We start from the raw sequence: 26,392 nt of genomic DNA, 5'->3' as shown, positions 1-26,392 counted from the left end.
TTCTATGATTCTATGAAATGATACTGTATCTTACACGTGACAAGTGCTTAGAAACACTTCGTTCTGAATACATATATTAATTATGCCAGAATTAGCTTAAGGGTAGGAGAACAGATATTAAAGAATAGTTAAGCAAAAAAAATTATTTTCACAGGAGGAACGGTGGTATATGGGAAAGGGGAGAATGACACATATTCCATTATACAACTTCAGGTTTGCATCCCAAATATCATTCCATATGCTCAGGCCATACTCTTAGACACTCAATACCTACTCATAGTTTCATGCTGTAAAAATCACCACACTGGTACACTGCAGTATATATAGCCACTTTGACCTGACAAAGGAGATATCCAAGACCTGATTATATCTTGAGACTGCAGGGCACCATCTGGGAGCTCTGATCCAGAGCCAAGTGATTTGCAGGATGGACACAACTAGTATGCTCTGGTGGGAGTGAGCTCTAAGCAGAGTGACAGGACCAGGGCCACTAGGCTTCAGGTTAGAGGATGACTCCTTGGCCTTCTTTCAGCAATTACAAATGTACCCAGTATGTCTAAGTGTCTGACCTAGATCTGTTAGAACCAATGCAGAGTTGAAATATGATCTGCAGTGGCTAAAAGGTCTTAGAATTACACAAAATAGGACCAGAAGAGCCTCTGAATCACTGAGCCCAGTACTCTAAAATTATGAGTGGTAAGACTGGATGCTGTGCCTTCTCCACAGTCACAAATCCTAAACCCCATTCCAGCATCCTGAAACAAGTTCTAGATTTGTACTGAAAGCCAAAAGCAAACCCAACAATCTAGCAAACTAAGAGGAAGGAAATCAATGGCACATAATATTCGGAAGGAAACTATGAACTTGTCCAGAGGTCTGTACTACATACCTGATTTCATCAGTGTGAAAAATTTCTTCCTGGCACCAAATCTAGTCATTAAGCTTCCTAAGAGGCAAAGCTGACCAATCAAACCAGAATCTGAAAAATTAATGCCAAAACACTCTTCCTACCTTATCTCTAGATGTCATACATTTCTAGTGATTGGTGATTTTCGAAGTGCTTAAGTCAGTAGAAACAGTCAAATCCAATGGTATAAAAAAAAAAATCTTTCCTATATCTGCCATGGTAGGAATAATACTTTGAAAAGAAAGGAGCTCAGACAGTGCCTTTGACAAAAGGTTTCTTTAGCATATAAACTCGGTCTTATTTTTCACAAAAAGAACATTTAATTTTCAGTGTTTATAAGATAAGCACATAATCTGACAATCTGAAAGATACACTTTTCTAGGTCCGTATTTCAAAAGGACAATCTTCCAGAAGTTTAAGTTTCACACACTAACTTGAAACAGATGCTGGAGTCTCATTTTTTCTTTACACTCATTTACAGAACAGATACCATCATTTAGCTCTTCATTTCTATTAAATGAGGTTACGAGTGGTGTCCCCCAGGGCTCGGTTTTGGGGCCACTCCTGTTTAACATCTTCACTGATGATCTGGACGAGGGGATCGAGTGCACCCTCAGTCAGTTTGCAGATGACACCAGGTTGGGTGGGAGTGTTGATCTGCTCCAGGGTGGGGAGGCTCTGCAGAGAGACCTGGACAGGCTGGAGCCATGGGCTGAGGCCAACTGGGGGAGTTTCACTAAGGGCAAATGCCGGGGGCTGCCCTTGGGCCACAACAACCCCCAGCAGCGCTACAGGCTTGGGGAGGAGTGGCTGGAGAGCTGCCAGTCAGAGAGGGACCTGGGGGTGTTGACTGACAGCCGGCTGAACAGGAGCCAGCAGTGTGCCCAGGTGGCCAAGAAGGCCAATGGCATCCTGGCATGTGTCAGCAATAGCGTGGCCAGCAGGGACAGGGAAGGGATCTGACCCCTGTACTCGGCACTGGGGAGGCCACCCCTCGACTCCTGTGTTCAGTTTTGGGCCCCTCACTACAAAAAGAACACTGAATGACTCGAGTGTGTCCAGAGAAGGGCAACGAAACTGGTGCAGAGTCTGGAGCACAGGTCGTACGAGGAGTGGCTGAGGGAACTGGGGGTGTTTAGTCTGGAGAAGAGGAGGCTGAGGGGAGACCTCATCGCCCTCTACAGCTCCCTGAAAGGAGGGTGCAGAGAGCTGGGGATGAGTCTCTTGAACCAAGTAACAAGCGATAGGACAAGAGGGAATGGCCTCAAGTTGTGCCAGGGAAGGTTTAGACTGGATATTAGGAAGCATTTCTTTCCAGAAGGGGTTGTTAGGCATTGGAATGGGCTGCCCAGGGAGGTGGTGGATTCCCCATCCCTGGAGGTGTTCAAGAGTAGGGTTGACATAGCGCCAGGGGATATGGTGTGGTTGGGAACTGTCAATGTTAGGTTAATGGTTGGACTAGGTGATCTTCAAGGTCTTTTCCAACGTAGAAGATTCTGTGATTCTGTAATCTTGCATTATGCATGGGGAACTATTTCTTTTTGGGACATCTGTTTGAGTTGTGATTAACTGTCATCAATGCAAAGAAAACTGGCTCTTTGCAGTCACTTGTATTTAGCAGGTCTCATAGGACAGATCCAGAATCACATGAAGGCTGATCTTAAGCTTTCAGTGACAGATAAAGGAGCAGTCTAGCTACTTTCATATAGTGTAAAGAAATAAATTTAGCACATCAGAGACACTTCTGTGCAATGTTAGCTCAAATACATTTGCATTATGAACTTAAAACCAGGAATGTATGGTACTGCATCATGCTCTTTCTTGACAGTGCAAACCATGGAAACAATTTGTATGTAGGCCTCAGTACATTCATGCTAATCATCCTGCGATGCTGGAGAGGACAGCAAAGGAACTCAGGAACACCTGCAGAATTCAGCTTGCTCCACAAGACAGGCTTATCAAACACAAACTCAGCACTTACTAGGCCAGATCCAGAATGATCGTATGTGAAACAACTGAAGTGTCTTTTCAGCATGGTTGAAGAATCCATTTTTCTTGGATTTTTAATTTCCAGCCCTTGAAATACCCCAGGATTCCTAGTACTCCAGATGAAGTACCTACACTGTGCTGAGTATTTTCAAAGAAAAACTCTGCCTGGAAAATGTGACACGCTTTGTTTTGCACAAGGTCAAATTTAAATTTGAATTAGCATATATAATCTACCTTATCTCACAGGCAGATATTTTATCTTACAGTCCCTGGTCTGTCAGTGTTTCTAGCCTCACCATAGCATGTCTTTTTTCTCCCATAAGTCTCTAAAAACTTTTTCTTCCACTGTAACCTCCCTTAACTCTCTAACCATAGCACCTATTTCAGCCACACAATACACTATTTATTTCTAATTTTGTTAACCAAATTCAGTTGGTCATGTGCTTCTTCATATACAAGGTGCTGCTGAGCATTTCATTTTATGACTCCAATTTTTATTGTTTACTTCAGCTGATCTTCACCCTTCTAGTTGGTTGTTCTCTTCCACTGAATCATTACTGAAAGTAAACTGCATGCCCTTGAGGCAGGGGTTATTGAGTTTACTTACACTGAAAAACATCTAACACTTCTGAAGTTCTTGGAAACAAAGATGCTAAGATACTCTACCTCCTAAAGGTTTCATTGAAAATTCTATAAATCACTTCTACAGAAAAGCTAAACACTAAACAAAATATTGCTTACAAACCAAATGGTTTAGTATGAATTCAGCAATATTTAAAACAAACAGTATAGCAGCTTTTATGGGGAGCTCTTACAGTTCTTATGTCTTAGGCACCATCACTGTGTATTTAGTGTAACTGCACACTGTACACTGGTACATTTCTACATTTAACTTAATTTCTGTCCTTCCAAAATGCCATGTTCTTTATTCCAATTTGTGACTAGCATAATCAAGTTTATGTACCTTGAGAAGTAATATAATCTGTGGGCCACAAATAATTTGTGATGATTGCTATTGTTTAGATATACAGCAGTCTTTTCCAAAACAACACTACTGGAAAGAAAAATATAAAATAATTTCTACAGACTTTGGAAGGAATGTCTAATACAATATGATGAAGCTAAGCTAAACCAAATCCTCCTTAGGGAGAGAATGAATCAAGCACAATAATTAGCCTTCATATACTGGCAAACCTTTTACTTTCAATCATGTAATTGTTGGTAGCCACATATTTGGCACAATGCCAGAGCAATATTTTAGGGCAACTCTTTAGTGTTGAAAAATACTTTTTGCTAATTTATCAATGTGCTTGCTGCAGTGGACCATGTTTAGGAAATCTTTTATTCCTAAGGAAAAAAAAAATAGCAGAAAAACTTATCCCAGTGCTTGATAGAATACAAAGTACAGCATGCTACTATGTAATATAATTGTTATTAATGAGGCAGTGCAATAGCTAAAGCTATGATACTATTCCCAGAACACATTCTCATTTTCAGAGCATGTTTTTCATTTTCAGAAATTCTGACATGGCACTAAAAATCTTCTACAAAGGCAAAATTAAAATGCCACTGACTGAAGTTATCTAAAAACATGGCTGGACCTGTTTTCTGCTATAAAATGATAAAAATACAGTAATTTCTGCAATTTCAGGTTAGTCTTAAAAATACTTGTAGAGAGCAGTTAATTGTAACTATGTTTATGATGTACTGCCATGTCCACTCAGGCTACAATTAACACGAAAGTAAGGAGACAAACATGAGAGTGAGTATCTGTCTTTTCTAGAATCAACTGAGGACTAAGTTTGACCTCAGGGTATATCATCGGACTTTGGTTATCCAATGTTATCAGCATGCAGGTCACCCAGGCACAATTACTAGGTAGGAAGCTCCTATTCATTGTTCTTGCATTACTGGGTGGAAATTAAAAAGTACCCCATAGAACTATTAGATATGTTAGTTTCTTAGGAAACACAGGAGTCACCAGATACATAGTTTGCATTGTACCTTTGCTATTTGTTGCCATGCACATTTTTTAACCCAAGAATATGCTCAGTGCCTGGTGGAAAGAGGGCTGTACATAACTAGATGAGCAGGGTGGTTTTGCACTGTAAAATGATCACTGTCAATTACATTTCAATTCAAAAGTGGAACAGACAGCTAAACCAGGGTCTCAGATATGCCCATTCAGAATTAAACGAATAAATGTTTGTATTAATACCCCTAAAAAATTCTCCCACATAAAGGACACTACATAATTGCTGAAGCTGATCATAATTAAATAAGAATAAACACAGGCTTCTTTCTATGGTACTACTGGTCCTCTACATCCCAGGCCCTCCCCCCCCCCCCCATATATTTTAAGATTTTGTATATCACCTAGGAGAACATTTATTTTCAGAGTTAATTTTTAAAATAATGTTTCAGATTCTGCTGCTGAAAAAGCAGTCCTTCCCCCCAAAAAATCCTAAACCCAGTAATCTCTATAGGAGTATAAAAATGCTATAGAACCAACAAACTCCCTGACTATACTGCAAAGCAATGTATCAGTGGACACGGTGGGTTAGAATAATTCATGATTTAAGTCCAGATTATTAAATACATTATATATATAAGGCTACAAAAGCTACAAGGCAGATACAAAAGTCCATGTTAAAAATTTATGAAGATAAAAAATGGATCAGTTTTTATATTCACATTATAGAGCCAGGGTATCAATACACTGTGATTATGCACTAGCCCTCAACTTAATTTCATTTGCAGAAAATCAGTTCTGGATAATGTCTCATATATTTCCACTGAGAATAATTACATTGCTATAGCCATCATAAGAAACATCCATCAAGTGAAGATGATTTGCTGATAGGAAACAGTATGACTGCAAATGACCAAAACTCTAATATTGGCACATTTTCTAGTAGAATTGTTAGAATACAAAACAAATGAATATTCACCAAAAATAACATGTATAAAGCCATGCTTTCATGTTATAGCTCAGCTGATCTGACCCACTAACACTTTACCTCCAACCACACAGTTCCAACCATACTCTTACACTGGCTGCAGCAACCTATGGAACGCAGCATGAGCTGATGTGGCAGAAAAATCAATAGAGAACTATTTAGTTTTTGCCTTTTTTTCCTCTCTGGATCTGGGCACTGTGGAGTCAGATGAGACAAGAGAAGTAGAGAGTTGTGGCCAGAATTGTATGGTGATTTCTTTTCACCCACTGTAACATGATACTACTGCCTACATTGCCTACTCACACTATCATTTAAACTGAAAAGATAATTAGATACTGGCATATTTTGGCACTGCCATGTGATTCTGTGTTGATACTTTGAACAAAGAACTGTGCAAATTGCCCAGAAAGTCATTCATAAAACTATGTTGCAATAGCATATGACTGTCATGGTGAGTCATATACCTTCCTTGCTGCTCATGCTTGGCAAAGGAAGAATGTAATTCCTGAAAAGTTCTGGTTCAGTCAGAAATCCACTGTGCCAGTCTACCATCTGACAGGCCAGCATTCTTAGACAGCCTAAACGAAGTTGTTAGTAGGAACCCTGAAAAACTAAGATTCAGCATAGCACAATCATCATACCTTTTGCTCTGTTCTGTGCCAAAACCAGTTTAGTTAGTAAGCTTGTCAAAAGGTCTGTCCTGTAAAGTAGCAAGTACCTTGAACTGCTAGTGAGCTTCTAGAAGAATGTCCCATAGAGCCACCAACAGGCTTTAAATCAGTAAAGGTGAGCTATTGGCACTGATAAGAAATTTGTACTTCAGCACAAATTTTTGTTGAAACAAAATTTCAACAAAGCACTGGGTTTTTCTTAAATTTGACACTATACACAAAAATTTCATAAACACAAAAAAGTTCAACATTATTGCTCTATACTAAACTAGAGGGGTTTTCCTTCAAGAAATTCCTAAGATCACAGGAAAATACAGAGATGTTCTTGGATAAACCACAGAAATGGCCGTAATTTGCTTTCTACTAATATGTCTTAACTTACCTCTTTCTTAAAAGTAGAAACGGAGCCAAATGAATAAAAGACACTCCATTCTGTGTGTTACACGTTCCCCCACAAGTTCCCGGCCTCTTTCCTCCACATCCAAATATAAGTGTGAATTGATCGGTACCACTCTTTATTTCTATTTGCTACTTCTTAGATTTCACTTCTGTGCATGCAAGAAGTCATAGCCTCTGGAGAGCCTGCTCTGCTTCACCCCACTCCTGTCTATTCTTTGCAGTTCAGCTTCAAAACAAAGCACAGTAGAAGCAGGGAAGGTATATGCATTTGCACTCCAGCTGCAGTTCTATCCAACACAGTAGGAACATGACAAGAGACGGCTTGAAGAAAAACACCTGTATCTCCTCTACTTTCTTAAGCTAAGTGATCTCATTCTTGGACACTAGATTCACAGTTTGTCAGCAAAGTTCCAACTAGCTCTGTCTGTGCCCAGTCTCTTCCCTCTGCACACACAAAGGACCACTTACAAACTAGTATCTGGGGCACAAAGGACTACTGCAGAAGGTGACATGTGAGCTACATCTGGGCCACAGTTTACTAGTTGAGGGGTCTTGCTACAGAGGTTTCAATACCTATGGCAACAAAATAACATTTTAGTGCATATTTCATGTATCATCTATATGGCTAGGAAAACACTGACAAACATTTTTTACAGTATCTGTTTTGAGGTGTAAGAATTGTTTTTTCCACTCTGCCCAAAATCCCATGTTCTGCCTGCTGTTCATGAAGAATTATTTGCACAACTGAACTCTACTTGCAATAAGTTATGATAAAAAGCATACTGCATGCAAAAATAAAGCAAGTCTGTTCCCACAAAATGTGCATACCCATATTGAAAAATGACTGAAGACCAGTGGGAGACAAGTAGGAAAAAAACTTGTCTTAAAGCTCAAACAAGATATTGAAGATAAGATGATGAGAAAATGCACATGAGACTTCAAAAAATCAACGGTGCTGGTCCATAGCCTTTTCATATGGTACCATGTGTACCACATGGAAGGGCAAAAAGAGACAAACTTCTGTCAAGAGCACAGGGAGGAGACTAGATAGAAAAATTTAGGACAGATAAAGAGACATCCTGAATCTCATCTAACCAGACTGCTGGATTTGTTGAGATTCAAAATGCTGAACAAAATCTGTGTTAGAAGAAAGACAAAAATGTATCTGTGTAGCTGAAGGTGATGAAATAGTGGTATAGATAAAGTGAAACAGAGAATTCATAAAACCTGCTGCTAGAGATGAAAATAATATCTTTCACTGTAACTGTGTAAAACCAAGACAGGTTTTACTGAAGTTTAATCTAGAGAACATGTGGAGAACAACTCAGAGCCCATCTCAGCACTCTGGCTGAGCAACCACCTCCTACCGCAGCTCTCCACTAAAAAGTGAGATTATATTTTACTAATAGTGGATCAAGTTAATCCCAGAAGATCCTCATCACATTCTGTACCCACTGTGGTGGGTCACATATTATACTTTGCAGCATATGTCACTAAAATTCGGTACTGCTCACATATTTTTATAAAAACAGCTTCAGTGCGCTACGCAATGCTAAATTTATACTTAAACTAAAGGGAATTGGGATACTCTAAGAACAGAAGAAATCCAGATGACAGACATCTGCACAGTTAATACCATTCTAAATACAGATATATTCCATAGATTAACAATTTCAATCCAGAAACACTCATCTAGTAGTATTTCTAATACATTATTTATATCCTCCTAAAACAGCTTACCTTTAGAAACCAGATTAGTCTGTTGTGCTGTGCTGCAGAGGGAAACAACAACATATTGCCACAGCAACTACAAAAATAGCGTTCTGCTTTTCAGTTTAGTAGTTCCCTGTAGAAGAGATTTGATCATCCAGAAGAAATCTGTTTCTGTTCAGCATTTTTCTAATGTATAAAATCAAAATTCAGTTTGCTGGTATACCAAAATCAGTATTCCTCTTTACTGTAACATAATTAACATACTCATTTCAGTCTGGATTTTGGACCCACATCAAGAGGAGTATTACTTAACAGTACAAGCTGTGTCATTATGCAGCCAAGAGGAGCTACCAGGTTTGCCTGTATTGAATCTTCAAACAATCTCTTTATATATCTTTTCATACAACCTTGCCTGTTTTGGAGCAAGTAAGATTGAATACAAACCCACTTAACACCTGGAAAATATAAAGAATGAAAACCATATTCAATTTCTCATATGCAATGCTACATTCTTCTCTTTGCTGTTCTAGAGTCCCATTTTTCCAATGTTGTCAATAAAACAAACAAGTAGTTCTTAAAACCACAGAAAATCTGTCAACTCTGATGCTAACAGGAAATATACTTAATAGTATCTGCTACTGTAAGGTGTAAGATTAAGTCTCTCTGATCTTAACAGGTATGATAAATTAAGTATATTTGGCATGCATCACACTTGAGGAATATAAGGAAATTAATCTGACTGAAGAACAGCAGGTCCTATATAGGACATGCTGCTTTGGGGCTTGGTTTCTACAGATTTTCGGTTTGTGATTGGTACATTTTTCTTTTGTAAAGTTCATGTACATAATTTCCCACATTAGAACATGTAAGAGTCCCTTAAGTTTACCTATCTTTCTAAAATTTTCTAAATAAAATCAGTTATATAAAGATAAAACTACACCATAAATTGTGGCTGAAAGGGAAAACAAGGGTAAAAAACATTGAGAAAACACACAAAAATGAAAAATGTAAGTTCATTTCCATATGAATGACTGGCACCCAGTTTTTATCTTACCTGTTTCCAGAATCCCAGCTGTATGGTTTTGTTCTAATCACATACACCTTTTTTTTTTTTTTTAAAAAAAAAAAAAACCAACCCAACAAACCCTTGCTATATCCAATTGGAAAAGTCAGAATGCTCCAAAAATCATCTATTTCCAATTCAGGAAGCGCACTGAATATAATGCTCCACATTGCTCGGTTTCTTTCACTATTTAATGTTTTTTAAACATGTCTGCAATTCAAGCCCTTTTTCATGTTTTAATGAATGTTGTTTGCTTTGTTTCTTATGAATTAAATATTGTCTATGACTTATTTTCTTAACCCATTGATTGCTCTGCATGAAAATGAACATGACAAGAATAACAGTGGAGTAAGCACATAGATGGAGTTTTGGTTTTCCAGTAAAGTGCATTTCAGAACTGCACTGTAATTCTAGCTCTCCTCTTCCTGTGACATACTAATTTTAATCTGCAAATGGAAGCTGAGATATTCTAAATTAGATCTATTTGGATGTTCTAATTTTACTTTTAAGAAAAATACATGTAAGTGGTTTTTCTTACCCCTATTTTTTGTTAGATATTCATTTTCTAGACAGCTTTTACCAAATCATGAATTAAAATTTTTGCATTTATGGAAGAATAAGAGAATCACCATTCTTTACCAGTTGCTTATGCTCAGTCTCCCTTAGCTAAAATCACATTTTAAGTTCTCAAGTTACTAGCTAATTACTTGCAATTTGCTTCAGAATCTGTATTATCAGTGCACTTTATCAAAAAGACTAAAGCACAATCAAAATGCAAAATGGCTTTTAAAAGCTATTGAACAAAATATAAATTAAATAGATAATGCCATTAAAAGTTGAGAGAAGCATCAATTTATTTCTTTGAGTGTTTATAATGTCAAATATTTATTTAATTCTACGTAGTTTTACTGATCATTCAAAACTGATTAGTAAAAGCAGTGCAAGCTTTCCTTACTCTGTACATAGAAGAAAATGAGACATACAAAATATGAAAATAAGATCACTTAAAATTTTTTAACTTATTGTGCTACAAAAGATTAAGATTTGATTAAGCTTTCGTCAAACTGTTGGATTTCTTTTGTAAAGACTATGGGGAGGAAATCTTACTTAATGAAGATTAATATATTTGTTTCTGACTGATGGTGTTTTCAAAAATGTTAGAACATTACTGAATCAGAACATTTCTTTTCTTCATGTTCACTATGTCCAAACTTCTTCTTGTTCATACTCCAGTCTGCAGTCATTAGATAGAAAACATCAAATCTTGTAATGAAACATGAAATAATTTTAATTAGAAACTTAGTTGCAAATTACCAATAATGGGAACTGACAGATTTCTATTATCTTTACAAAAAGCAGATATACTCTTGAAAGAAAATTATAATAAAAAAGAAAAAACACATACACATTCCATCCCACATAATTCTAAATTGTATTAAATATGAAGCATGTTTCTAGCTAAGTCATCCATAAAGGAAACCTTTACCTTCTGATGTGTAATAATTTTAATTTAGTGTTGATAGAAAGCATTTGGGAAGCAGATGATATCAGAAAAAGCACTGTATCAATAAAATCTTGGCAATAGGTAGCTTTAAAAACTGTATCTTGTCACAGCTTTAGAGCCACAAGGTTGTTAGACCATAACACAGGAAACTTTTGTTTCGTTTTACTTATTGGTATAAGCCTGTACTTTGGATGTGAAAAAGACATTCATATGCCCAAAAAACTGCCAACTTCAGTTGTAACAGTAGATGCTATCTTTCCTTACATTTAATTCTGCAATGCAGCTACCATACAACATCTCTTCAGTATTTTGCAGTACTATGTATAATAATTCATTTTACCAATCTGCTAATTTATTTTTTCCATTTCCTACTAGAATCACTGATTGCTTATCAACTTCAGAAGCAGTAAGTTTGTATGAAATCTATTCTGTTCTATTCTGTTTGTGTGACATCTTTTTGATACATACAATGACTTCTCAGTGACTACCTGTAGTTTTACCTAAAATAGTGGCAGAAATGTAAAGAAAAAAAAAAAATTTCAGATAGTATTATTTTCTCTGAAATGCAGATATGAGGAAAATAAATGCTTAGAAGTTGGATACCATAAACTTTAAAGGGGAGTCATGGATGAGAAACATTCATAGATACATTGACCACTACAAAGCATGAAGAAATAGTTCTTTAAAAAAAAAGGTGGGGAGTTTTAATTCTCCCAGATATTAGGAATTTCTTCTTCCCTGAAAAAAAATTTTTTTGAAGAAACAAGCCCTGCACTCTACTTAAATCTTCGTGCAAGCAGTATTTAATTTACCTCAATTTAGATGTATTCTGAGAGTTTAGTACCAGGAAAACCAACTAGAAATATAAAACTTACTCAAATTCTTAGTCACTGAGTCAGTAACAATTTGTAGAAGTGAACAACTACAATCCTGGGGCACAAAATTCTATAAAATTTGTAACAATATATTCTTATGCAACGTCTCATCTTAAACTCTCTTCTTGCTGTGTATTTGATAAGGTTCTTCTGGTAGTACACAGTAAATCTCATAGATGTTTAAGAATTCTTGTATTCTTGTTCATTGGTCAACCATTGTTGAACTTTGATTTTTATCTGACACAACTCATATAATTGCAATATAGTCTGCTCTTCACTCTACCTATGTAGTAAGAATCCATGCTGAAATTATGGGATGCACCTAACTGCACACCACTGATACCTAATTCCATGAACAGGTCATTGTCTTTCTTAGCTGAGGGACAGGAAGTCTCATAAATTGTGATGATCTAAGTTGTCTGTGGGCTTCCAGAAAAACTAAAATAATAATTTCTAATACTTACAGTTTATACAAGAAAAAAGCGTTCAGTATTTCTATAGTTGTAGGCTGTTTGCTAATACTTTCTTGGAATGGCAATCAATATAACCTTGAAACAGCAGCAATGATCTGTATGTTATTTATCAAAAAGCATCACCTTTTTGGGGAGACAATCAACAATAAAATACGTAACTTACTTCACTGGGCTCAGTTTCATTTCCTTTCTTCTTGCTTTTGTCCAGCAAGATGCAATGTCTGCAAGGGTGGATTGGGATTATCCATGGCATGGCACATTATACCAGCTGTTTGTTGAGCCTTAGGTTTGTAGCACTACCAGTACAACATTACTATTTCTATCTGGAAACTCTTTCTACCTGAAAACATTAATATTTCAGGTGGAGGTGGCTGCATTTGGAGACTTTGTGTGTCTCTCTTCAGAAAAACTACACATTACCAAGGGTGCTGGAGAAGCACAAAAAGGTGACTTCTTAGCACACTAACCACCAAAGGTGGCCTAACACATGAAGCAGCAGATTTAACAAACGTAAATCATGCACTGGGCCTGAATTCATCACTCTTAACACCTTGTTGCTAATCCAGTTTATGATCAGTAACAGAATTAATCTTCTAATTACAATAATCACCATGCAGTAACAGTAGTTACAATCAAAGCAAAAGCAAAGATAGACAAGCTTTGGCTCAGAAGTTCCTCCTGTCCAAAATTTCTCCCCTCCATGTATTAGCTAGTTAAAAAAGATACTGCTTCTTATTGGTAACCATGTAGCCCTGTAATGCAGTATCACTGCTGCTAGGATTAGTCACAAGCTTTCTACTGAACTTGCCAGGCCTCAGGGCTGAGGCTGGCCACACTTGCTCTGGCTGAACTTTCCTTGCCCCTGCCTGCCACTTGGTTTAGCTCTGACAGCAATTTCTTTAACTGACCAGATGTCTGCAGCTAACTTGTTTTACTTTTGTTATCTTCGTACAGTACAACCACTGACAGTGGTTATTCCATACAGAATGAGATATTTACAACTTTAATATAATGATGCAGCGTAAAGAAATACAGGCCTGCTAAAGATAACAGAGGCCTTGAAAAATGGAGACCCAGGGTGCAACATGGAGGAGTACACACATGGGATCACAGAATCACAGAATCATCTAGGTTGGAAAGGACCTTGAAGATCACCTAGTTCAACCATCAGCCTAACACTGACAGTTCCCAACTACACCATATCCCTCAGTGCTGTGTCAACCCAACTCTTAAACACCTCCAGGGATGGGGACTCCACCACCTCCCCGGGCAGCCCATTCCAATGCCTAACAACCTGGATCACATGAGATGGGGCACTGGATTAGCACTGGAGACCACAACAACTGTGAGCAACTTCCCAGGGCTCTGTTACAGAAACGCACACTTAGGCCTGATCAGAATTCGTTTTAAGGGTAACAAACAGAACAAAGAAACTGCATCTTACATATATAAAAGGTACTACATAAGGTAATTTGGATGTAGCATGAAGCTGCATACCAGTAAGAAAGAGCAAAGGTATAAAAGTGTGTTACCAAACACACAAAAACAAACTCAAGTGGATCCTGGAGTAAAGAAAATGAAACTGTTAACATGAACATTACATTGCTTCCAGTGGACTCCAGATGCTGGCAAGCTGCAGTAACATGCCCCACCACCAGATCCCAAGGTCTGCTGCCAGCCCACAGATCCCGAAGCACAGTGCCATGGACAGAACCACAGAAAGCAGGGAGGAACAATTGAGTGCCTATAACAGTCTCAATGGCAATGTTATTCTTTCCTTTTTCTTTAGCAATTAAATCTGGACTAACAATAATCAACTCTTAGACTTCCGTTAAACAAAGAACAAATTCTCGGCTTTGTATTCACAATGTGTGTTTCAACCATTAATGCTACAGCACCATCAGTGCAATATCACTATTTCAGAAAGAGTAAACAATAAATCTATCAGGGACTGTGAACTCCGTAACTGCATGTTAAACAAAGAAGCACTTCAGTCTTCTGTATCTCAAAGCTTATTGTGCTTTAAATGTAAGATCAACCAGTTAAGTACAGAATTTTAAAACTGCTATGTTATATTGAGAACTTATCCAGAGCAGGAGTAGTTTTGAATACTGAAATCAGAGTTCCCACCTTTCCCAAGTTAGAAAGGTTTATAGTAACATTTGAACTTCATTTCTCTTACAGTCCCTCGAGGAAGTGAATGAGAAAGCTGGTGCAGATATAGCACCAGCTGCGCAAAGTCAAAAGGCTCTCCCACTATTGCATCCCTTAATCTTAATTTTGAGGATTCCCAGCTTGTCAGTCACTGCAACCGAATATTACTTCATATTAAATCCCCTACCTTTTGGTAGAGATTTCAGCATATGGGATTAGGACTTTTCCTCTGTGTTTCTTGTTTCCTTAATTTAAGCAGCTCCTCCAGGACCTCATATTTCCCTAACAAATGTCACAGTTGAGATTTTGTAGCTACTGCTTTCCTCTTCCACCTGTGATTTAATTTCTCTTCCTTTGCTTCTTGCTTTACTTTGGTACCAATATTAAATAATGCTTTCACCTCTCCAACAGCCAGTTGAGGAATCCATAAGCAGTCTGAGAATAATTCTTGTTATGAGTATCATCATAGAAAGAGTGACTGAAATTCAAGTACATAAACATGACAAGACAACTGAAGGACTTACAGTTTAAATGCAAACAAAACAATGCAAGAATTAGAAACCAATGTACACATGAAAGAGACAAGCATAGATTAAGTGAACTAAGGTCATGAGTTAAACCTTTGAAGCCTAGCGTCTTCACTACAAGATGGTCAGTTGCTAGAGAACATCAGTATGGACTTGAAAACTCAAGGCTCAGGGCAAGATAACAGCACCTGGCAGTGCGGATAAACAATGCAGTATCTCACCCACCTGTTATATCCTGAGTTCAGATTAATATTGAGAGTATGAAAGCAAACTCACTTCATAGAAACCGACCACTAGTCACCTTTGTAAGAAAAAACTTTTGTGTTTTAAAAAAGATACAAAAGAACTGGTGATGTGTCAAGTTATAAAATGAAGCAAAAAGGCCAATAATATTTTTTCCAATGGATCAGGATCATTTCCAAGAGGATAGTGCAGTTCTGAAGCTGATGACACAATCCTCCTCTATGTAAAATGATTGTGAAGAGAAATGAAATAAAATTGGAGAAACCACAAATAGTATTTCTGTCTGAGATATTTCAGAAAGTTATTACAAGCTTCAGACATTAATAAACAATGCAAACATATAACAAGATATACACAAAAGGGAATTTATAACTTAAATACTTAATCTTTTTAGCGACAGCAGTAATAAGAACCATATTGGCAATTCCTAGATTTAAATGGTTATTATCATACCCTAACAATGTAATAGAAACCTAAAAATCTGCCACGAACACAAGTGTGTGCATGCACACACAAAATGCAAGTATCCCCCTCACAGGCATTAAGAGCTTTCCCACGCAGGGCAGACAGAGGAAGCTTGGGTCCCTCTGCTGTTAACATGCTAGCTCAGTCCCACACCCACACCCCAGAGCCTGCATCAGCACAGGCCTCTGGGCACAAGTACAGGAAGCTCACAGAATCGCTCCTGTTTACAATCCAAGGTTTATTTACTTCAGATTAATAATAGAGTGCATTCTGCCATAACACAACTTTTGTGGGCACATTTCAGCTTAGTGCAAGACAGAAAAAACATTTGACAGATAAAGTCATCACCTTACAAAATAAACTTAGAGGAACTGCCTATGCATTTACAGAGAAATTCCAAAGACTGAACAGGTCCATTCTCTTGAAAGGCTATTCAGAAAAGCTTCAATTAAAGATAAAAATGAGATGCACAGAACCTTTAACAGAGAGAGCTTAGAAGAGATTCATCTCACATCAGGATTCTGCTCCAATGAAGTACTTCTTAAAAGACCACTTAAATGAAATACTTCCCACTGTCATTTATCAAAATTCTTTCACTCCATCCAGTCAGACGGTTATGTTTTTTTCTCTTTGTTAAGTTTTACTATATGATTGCTTAAGTATACGTGGTAAGTATGCTGGAGATCATGGTTACAAAGTACCACAAATCTGCTTCCTCTTTTAAGTACCACTGTAACAAAAAGCACATATTTACAAGGAAAGGTGTCAGAATGCTGAAGAAAAAGACCACCAAGTGGAACTCGCAAGAAAAGGAAAGATACCTAGACTGGCACATGGGAGTGTGTGGCAGAGGAGCATCCCCTTTTGCAACATGTCAGACTGTATAGAGGATGTGATTTTCTAGATCCACATTTTCCTGAGAAGATATCACAGTGATGCGACACACGGCTGCACTAGCCACATGTGCTGCTTGACACAGTCTGAGAAGTAGGCCTGTTGAAATATTCCATGCCACAAACACAGATTTTCACCAAGGTTACAGAAGTCAGTGCAAAACCAAAATATTTTCCCCTCAAAACTTCTACTCAAAACCAGGTGATTTATTTTACATAATTATTTTTGAATTTTTTGTACTTTATAAACTGTATGCTTACTGATTAGACATACTAGATTTAACAACTGTGTATCATTTGCTATATGAAACTTAAAAATAATGTAGGAATTGGTTAAGCATGGTTTAACAAGAAAATTATCTGAAAGGGTATTTTTCTTTCTTATCTATCACAAATTTGGAATATTTCCACAACATTTTATTATTGAAAGTGACATCTAACAAAGATTAAAGTGGCTGGAGAAGCTGCAGATGACACAACTGTGCAGATGCTTATATACTGTGCTTTTGCATCATCATTTCAGTTAACAGAAACAATGAGGCCTGGAATTTAAAAGTTATTTTATGGACTCAGACACCTAAGAATCTTTAGACTTAACTAGAAAACAACTATTCAATATTAAAGCATCCAGATTCAGAAAGGTTCTTTGCTCTTAGTCTCAGAGAAGCGTTTTACAAAATAATAACAAGTTTTCAATATATCACAATGCTAATTCAAATCTTTCTCTAAGCAAAACAAAAAACCTTTCCAACGATAAAAGAATATATACACACACCATACTGAAAATGCTCTTAATATGTCCCAGACACATCATATTTTCAAGGCGGTTCTTATATTTAATTTAGAGACAGCCTCTATGTATCTCTCTCTTGATCACGAGTTCACTGCTCTGCTTCAATTTTGTACTGTATTCTAAAGGCTCTGTTGACGGTATGTTGGAAAGAGCTCAAGTCATTTGGTGCCTGAGCAGAGTAGAACTGTAAAGGACAGCAGAATACTAAGGGTGAAAATAATTTTGGTACAAATGACTAATGAAAGATCCATATGTGAACTACTGGTGTTCTATATCCTATTGCATTAAACGTAAACCAATGAAAACAATTTAATAGCTAACCTAAGCACAGTCCATTCAAATAAGCGTAGTATTTCTCAATAAGGCATAAATATTAAATTGGACTTGACTACTATAAAATGTAAAGCAAATCACTTTTAAAAAAATAATCTGTGAGGTAAGGTTTACATGAGCTTTACATGTCACTGCACTTCACCTGTGGAATGTTCTCAGATTATCACAACGACATACCTACCCAAAGTGAGAATAATATCTATACTGATGAGAGTTAGTATGTTTGCTCTTGCTGGCCACACAGTATTTTGTAGCAGAAATTTTAAGATGAGAAATTTTCTTTTGAAGGCATACATATCATTAGTCTTTCCATGAATTTCAGAGCAAACAAAAACTTGGTAATTAATTTTAGGTTATAGTCCTGATCTTTCTCCCTTCACCCCCATGAAAAATTGCATGACCGTCTATGGTCTTTAATTCTGTTCTGCTTTTAATGGTTTAAAGAAGGAAACGATGGTTGTGTAAGAATATGTAAAATTTCTGTTAGATTTGTAGACAAAGTATTTACCTACTAAAGACTAATATTTTAAATAGCAACAATCAATTCTTTACTTAAATAAAAATATTTGTGTTACAATAAATAATAAATACAATCATCTTTTAAAACATAAATTTTTCTTAACTGTAAAGTTAACTCAAAATGTCATTACCTAGAAGTTAGAAAAACCTGAAATGCTAGGGCTTTTCATTTAGAAGATTTGAATGTTTAGTTTTCCTTTAATCACATTGATTAAATTTTACTGCATTTTTTCCCACTTCAAATCTATTATTATATCACAAAACAATAAGAAGGACAACAGAAACTAGGTATATATACCCACCAAGATTTGATTTTACACAGAAAAGGTGATCGGGTTGAATTGGAAAACTACAGGTAGAAGAGGTCATAAACCCTTATCCTTGCAGGATATCTGACTCCAGACAGTACCATCTTAAACCAGTCTTAAGAGACAGCACAAAAAAAGTAAAAATGATTTATAAGAGCAAGTCAAACTTCACAAAATAAGTAGCATAATTAATTTTAAACACCTACTTGCTTTTGTAGCCACCGTTCTTGCCTTCTCTGTTTTCTCCTCAAGCTTTTCAACTTGTTTCTTTCTCTCTTATTCAGCTTTTGGTTGAAGGAAATACTTGCAGGCTGCATAAGACCAACAGGTGTGCTGTATTGTTCCTCTTCTACAGCACTTGGTGGTGAAGAAAGGTTCATCACAAAAGGTGACCCATCAGCAATGGCATTCCCAGAAGATTGTCCAGTAGTTTCAAAATCACATTCACTTTCTGTTTCTCTGTGTAGTAATGTGGTAAAGGAAGTAACTTGAAACCTTTTTTGTAGTTTGTCAGCACTGGAACTATATAGGCCCTCAAAAGAACTATCATCTTTCCTATTGGACTCTAATTGCAATCCACCTCGTGTGTAAACAGGTGGATTTTCATTTCGGCCACGGTAAATTGTTCCCATACTGCAAGTTTCATATAATGCAGGTAACAAAACAAGCCTCTCTGTGACATTTAAATCGAAACTACGTGATCTTCTGTGAAAAGGTTTTACAGTGGATATATCATTCATAGGATAGGAAGCAGAAAGATTTCTTTCTTGATTTAATACCTTTAAGGGAAGTCTTTTACTTTTAATCTCAAATCTAGGAGCTCTTACTTCTAGACAAAGTGCTTCTGTTAATCTTTCAGTGCCATTATTATTTCTGGCCATGTATGAAAGCCCTTGATTTTTGATTTCCAAAGTTGCAGTTACCAATTCATGACAGGTATCTTTGCTAAAACCAGACTGAATTTTGAGGAGAGGTAAGTGTTTTCCTGATGATTTTTCCAATTTAACAGACAAAGCTGGCTGATAATCAGTTCGACTTTTGCAGAAATGTATATTTACTGACTGTCCGCAGGAACATTTTGTGTTGCAAACAAAGTTAAAGTCCCCTAAGCAGGCCTCGCAGAAGGGACAGTGAAGTTTTCCAATTGTCCAATGTGCCTATTGATAAGAAAAGGAAAAAACCCCAACACATTCATTGTAAAGAGATGATTAAGAAATCATTACTAGAGTTACTTTCTCCTTTAATAAAAGTTTACTTTTTGTTTTTCAAACACAATAAAAGAGACTTCACAGCAGAAAGAAAATCCATCATAAATAATGTTTTGATCAAAACTCTGTTTGCTGCAGTGATAACTAATTCTAAGAAATCTAGAATACATGTTTCAAAACATAGGTGCTTTGAAATATGTTTTAAATTTGTACACAGAATAATATTGCAATACTAACAAAAACATTAGATTGTTTAAAGTGGTGAAATCAGTTTACTATGTTAATCTGGAACTGGCAAGCACAGTTTCTCAGCTGAGTCTCCTGAGTGCTGATACACTTCTTGCATACTAAGTACAGTGGAAGGATAGTTCTTACAAACAGAATATAGATTTTTACTTTGCTTACCCAATGAAAACTTGAAATGGTACTTGTATGTTAGTGTACGTAGTATTACAAAATAATCTGTGTGCAGACACTATGACAAATCCTTACTACTCTAGAAGGAGACAGGTTTTTTTCATTATTTGTAATTTATGAATTTCATTTTAATCCTAAAGGCACTTTTTCAAAAGAAAATACATATCACAGATCTATAAACTCCTACATATTTGCACAACTCTTTAGTATTTTCAGTAAACATATTCATCTGTCAGCAGAAACATTTTTGAAGATTAAAGTTATGCAAGAGTTTGCAGAATCAAAACCCAGATGAGGAACATTATCAACTCCAGTCACACATTACTCACTAGTGTGCCTAAAGTGGGTTTGAGCCAGGAATACAGAAGCTGCCCAACAGTTCTAGTTAAGGCATTGCTTTCAGTTGCAAATGTCTTTCAAGGTAGTTTGGGAAGAGGATTCCATGACTGAGGTTTGTATGATTGAAAGCTTCAGAGATTCAGAAATGTGCAGTTTCAGAAAAAAACACTTGTGAGTAAAAAAAGGATATCTTTCACTTGAAATGCTAGAAAAAGTTTTGGTAACACTTATTTGAGAAACTTACTCCTGCCTCGTGGGTTAAAACCTCAAAATTTTACAACGTATCAAAGATATGCTTTTCATCACACTTATAAGAATTTGTTTAAATCTAGACATGATTTTAATTTAAGAGAAAAAAAGTCTCTCATTTGTTCACATATGCCCAAATGCATTCAGATTCATGAAAATCCCTTGAATGTGCACAGTCTCTCTGTTTATAAGGCTGACCAACATGTGTACATGCCATTCCCAAAGAAGAATTAAGCAGGTTCAGAGATTTACCTTAAGTCTCCCACTCTCCATTTCCCAGATGCCATGGGATAGGCACTAAAATTCAGGGAAAAGGACTTTCTAGTGCCTTTAGTGAATCTTTCTGGCACTGAGGCACTATGGAATAGTAACCTGGATCTCCAATTGTAGAGGAGGAGTGGTACATGATGGTTAGGGGAGAAGGCTAGGAACTGGCGAAATGGGAATCCAAGAGATGGTAGGGAAAAAAAAGCACATCTCTCTGTCCTATGTGCACAGAGACTGGGAGATGAGGTGCAGGACAAGGGAGTCCGGGACTGATTTAGCGTAAGTTTGGCAATGGACTGTGGAATCATTGACTCAGTAGAAGAAGTAACAGCCTATAGTGGAGGAGGTGGTAGGGGAAAATCAGTAAGATCTGAAAAGGAGCTGAGGGTGCACAGATTTAATGATGGACTGCATAAAGAGGAAAAACTGGGAAGGGTTAGCCAAAGAAGCTAAAACAAGTGATGAGGGATGGGGAAACGAAAATGAGGTCAATAAAGGTCACTAGCAGCACTAGCCGGATATTTATAATTATTGAGGATAAACTCTACATTAATGTGTGTAAGAAACCCAATGAGATTGATTAAGAACAGGGACAGATGGCAAAAAAGAACTGGCTGGGAAGCAGTGGGTTTTTACAGCCTGCAAATAGACTTTGTGCTTATGTAAAATGATTTAGCCTTTGATTCAGGAGTCATACAGGAGAAAATAACACATGATTACAAAATTATTCAGAGCCCAGGAGGATCTGGGGATAAGTCAGAATTATTTAAAAACCCCACACATTTATCCATAAACCCATAGGATCTTTCCAGATAAGTCAGAAGTGAATGAGGCAAGAGTTCCCAGGATATTAAAGGACAAAATGGACACTAAGATACTGAAGGTGTTTATAAAGAATTAAATTCTCTGCCTCTGCCACCAGAGGAGCATTGCTTCTCTGCAATCTTGAGCAAGTATGTTAAGCCTACGGGTTTTGAATTTCCTAGGTCTCCAACCTGACTCTCTAGGCTTTCAAATGCAGAAGTAAATGCTGACCATTTACAGCTAAAGGTGGAAAGAACATTAGTATCAATATTTAAACCAATTTTACTGAAATAATATAACATGCAAAGTACTGTAAAAGACTGCATCTTTATGATTAGGCAATTCTGTAAAGTGGGGAAATACATCATCACTCCTAATTTCCCCTGCTCCCTCAAGATCTATGTTTCTGAAACAGATACACTATTCTGTCATGGACTATTGAAGTATAAGAGACCATTAATTTTAAAAAGAGTTTGTTTAATGTTTAACAAAATAAAACATAGAGCAAAATGATGAAGTAAGATTAAACAAATGTTCTTAATTTTTTAATACTTAGTTTTTTAGTTTTCACAACAACTTTTTCTTTGTGTATCATTTTCAGGGTATATTTGCTTGGATCAGAAGTTACTTCCAATATAGTAAAACTTAGACCCTGAAGTCCAAGCAGAAGGGAAGGCAGATATCATTTTCCTCTCAAATTGAAAGACTCATCGGAGGAAAACTGTACGGCCAAAGTCAAGCACTGTTTCTTATTATATCAGTGCAACAATACTAACTTCTAGACCTAAACTAATTTAAAGAAAATACTCGAACTGAAGCAGTCAGTTCAAAAGGAAAGTTATGAGATGGTTTGTAATTTCAAATGGTCAGTTAAAATTCAAAACCAGCGACACTGGCTTGTCATCAGACCTTTGAATTTGCAGGAAGGTACTTTCTATTCATATGACATATTACCACATTAAATGTAAAAGGCATCACATCATATTCCAACAACAGATCTCTTAACAACCCCTCAGTTGAGTTTTATGGAGAAACGTGCTTCTTCCTGTCACTGTCAACATATGCATTAGTACTGCAAGATATGATGATCAAGACAAACCAAGCCCCAAAACCTAAATAATAAATATAATTTTAGGCATTGACAAAATATGCAGAGGTGCCCATGACAATTATTTGGACAAACATAAATACAGTCATCTATACATGGGCAGGAACAGAATTTATCATTGGAGGTTTTGTGCATACTTAAAAAACCCCCTAATTTAACGGGAAAAAAAGCCTCTGTAAATGTAATGATAGAAGTTACTGAGAAAAAAATCTGTCAGTTAGAAGATATCTGTAATATACACGCACCTTGGCAGAAAAGTGCCCTTGAAATTTGTTCCCCTTACTTATTTCACATTTTGAATGATAAAGATGCAAGCAAAAAAAGATCTACCTTTTCAATGACACATTTCACCCACTCTGGAATGTCTTCTAAGTTCACATGCCACACATTGCAAGACTCCTGAGCAGCAGCTGAAAGTTGTGATGTCTGTTAAAAAAAGAATTATTTTATTGATATTCAACACTCATGTAAGCTTTTTTTGTTTGAATATAGACAGAAGTCAGCTTCCCAAATTCAGTAAATATTTTATTAACAAATTATAAAACTCAAAGAAGCTGGTGCATTCTTTAAGCTAAAAATCAGGTAGATGCTGTCAGTAATCTTCTATTTCTGAATCTAAGGACATTGGACAGACTCCACTGTGGAGATGGTGGTGACTGGAGGTGGTTTGGTTTTGTTTACAAGAACAGAAAGTATGCAATTGTTAACCTTCCAACTATACTCAAAAATTGATATCAAAAGCACTATCAGCTGGCACAATTTTCTAGTAAAGGCACAAAAATCTAAGTTCTAGTTTGTATGAAGACTGAGTCAGCACTGCATAACTATGCCACAAATAGTTTTAAATTAATTTTCTAATGCTTGTTAGAATAGTAGAGAAACCATGGACTCTTAGTAACTTTTGAATTTTTATGTTAAAGTCTTAAAATCAGTTGTTAAAATTTATGAATATGGAAAACCACTGACTCGTATGTTATGAAACTCACGGGAATAAAAGTTTCATTATGCTAAAATTGAAAGTGGGGCTATACATGGAAGACAGAAGCTTTTAGACATTCTTCAAGTAATTACAGCAGACAAGATAGATCCTTTTGCCATGTCTATGCCATCATCTTCCTCCTTTCTGTGGAGAGTACCTGTATTTCAACTAGGATATAATTCTGATTCAAACTGTTCACACTGCATTCGTAATATCAACATCTGGTTTTAAGATTTGTTCTTAGATTTTTCTTTTTTACTCATATTTCACCTGCGTCTTTGACTGAAGTTCTAAAATTCATCAGGAACTGACATATTGAAAACATTATTACTCTCATCACAATACAATCTTTGCCTCCCAGTGTTTTAGGAAGTAGTGTTAAATTGTGTTTTTCTACCTGCTCTCTACATAATTAGAGAAGGAGCTCCTTCAGTCTCGTGCACAATGATGGTGGTTCTCCACTAGCCATTTAATGCTCCACCATTGGGTACAGACAAAGATACCTCCTCCTTTTCACTATGAAAAACTCCGTTTTTCCATGAAAGGAGTTGAAATTTCTCCATCACAAAAAACCACTTCAAGCCATTCACAAAATAAAAACTCCTCAAGTATAAAGCATGAAAAATATTCCAGAATCTCAAGTTCTGTAAGCAGAGTGATTAAAATGGGGCTTATTAATAATACTAACTATATCAGGATCTTATAACAACTTTGTTTCTACCTCTATTGGTCATACCCTTCTCCAGTGCCAAAAATAATGTTGTTGCATTTCTAGTGCATTAATAAAAAAGATCAACACCTTTCATTCTATTTGCTTTTTTACTTAGATTCAAGATCATAAGATGTCAGCAGTCTTCTTGGCATATTTGGAAAGACTCTTTATGATTACTAACTGCCATTATAAAGCAGCAGAAAAGCCTCTGTCATTGTCTTATTCTGTACGAATATTTTCCTGTTTATATTAATAAAGATGGTGTATATTATTAAATGGAATTTTTAGCCTGGCAGAGCATCCCCCAGCTCAGGGCAGTCTAATAATCTGAACTATTTTCATGCACAGACTATTCCCCAGATTTTTAAAATAAAAGCAAAATTTCTGATGTAGGAATATTTGACACACACTTAAGTACCGCAGTGAAAATTAGTATCCGTATTTAAAACACACCTTAGAGAGTTCTCTGTTAAGAGACTTTAAAACAAAAAGTAACTACATTAGAACTGTCAAAAACAGACCGCATTTTTATAGGAAGAATGGTAACACTATATACTCTACACAAGGTAGTAGTCAAACGTATCATGAATAACAGCCTTCGTGCCACAGAACGCAAAGGTGATCACTGCATACTCAGCTTCCCTAGCATTACTGGTTACATTACTCTCTATGGAATCGTCCATACTTTAGTACTTATCTCCACAGGAGATTAATTAGTAATGGAGGGGAAGTCTAATAATTCTCCTTTATTTAAAACCAATGGCACTGGAAAAAGTTACAAACTCCCTCCATATGCTATACCTACTTCAGATGGTTCTTTTCCATGACATTTTGCAAGGCAAACAGAATTTGCTATATATTTTCTACATCTCCAGCAACGTAAAACATCAGCCTCCTGGCTGCTCATTTCAGCTTCTGATTCTTCAGCTCTGTATGTCTATCTGTAAAGACCACAAAACACAATTCAGTCACCTGTTGAAACCACACATACCTTCCTCTTTCAACACAGAAGTCTATCAGTAATCTTTTCACTATAGAGGAGATGAATACTTTATTTACAAACACTCTCTGATCTCTTGTAGCATGTCACCTAGACATTTTAAATAGCAAAGCAAAACAGTTGTTTTTATTTTCAGGTTGCATATAGAACCAGAAAGCAACAACAACAAAAAAAACAAAAATAAAAAGCTACCACACTTCCTCAATGTTTAGAAAAAAGACAAGAGAACTCCACTTTTTCCAGAATATACCCATAGAAATAAGACATTGTTATCCTACACATTAAATACAATCCTACACATTAGATACACACACACATATGTAATGCCACATAACAAAAATGAATGCCAACATAAAACCACAGAGGCCATTGTTTTCTCAATGTGCCCCTGGAAGCTTGCTCCCTTACATCTTGTGTGTGAGAATCAGTGCTAATGGTGCAACAGAGTTTTTCACAGACCTGAATCGACCTCTTCGTAAAAGAGAGACCTAAATTAAGATAAGCATAAGAACCAGACAAG

At 36.5% G+C, this 26,392-nt stretch overlaps 1 protein-coding gene across 1 annotated transcript in view; it reads right to left on the bottom strand.

Annotated features, from left to right (window-relative positions):
• RNF180 (ring finger protein 180) overlaps nt 1–25,781 on the bottom strand; it is an 84,637-nt gene extending 58,856 nt beyond the window's left edge. The window contains exons 1-3 of the mRNA XM_074931834.1: nt 25,678–25,781; nt 23,512–23,607; nt 18,996–19,946 (exon numbers count right to left, since the gene is read on the bottom strand). Of these exons, the coding sequence (XP_074787935.1) occupies nt 18,996–19,946; nt 23,512–23,607; nt 25,678–25,779 (1,149 nt within the window). The 5' untranslated portion in view covers nt 25,780–25,781. The remainder of the gene's footprint in view (nt 1–18,995; nt 19,947–23,511; nt 23,608–25,677) is intronic.
• Between the last annotated feature and the right edge of the window lie 611 nt (nt 25,782–26,392).

This window comes from Athene noctua, chromosome Z (genome assembly GCF_965140245.1).
Source record: "Athene noctua chromosome Z, bAthNoc1.hap1.1, whole genome shotgun sequence".
NCBI classification, from domain to species: domain Eukaryota; kingdom Metazoa; phylum Chordata; class Aves; order Strigiformes; family Strigidae; genus Athene; species Athene noctua.
The sequence above is the reverse complement of the archived record's forward strand: the minus strand, read 5'-3'. Positions and strand labels throughout refer to the sequence as shown.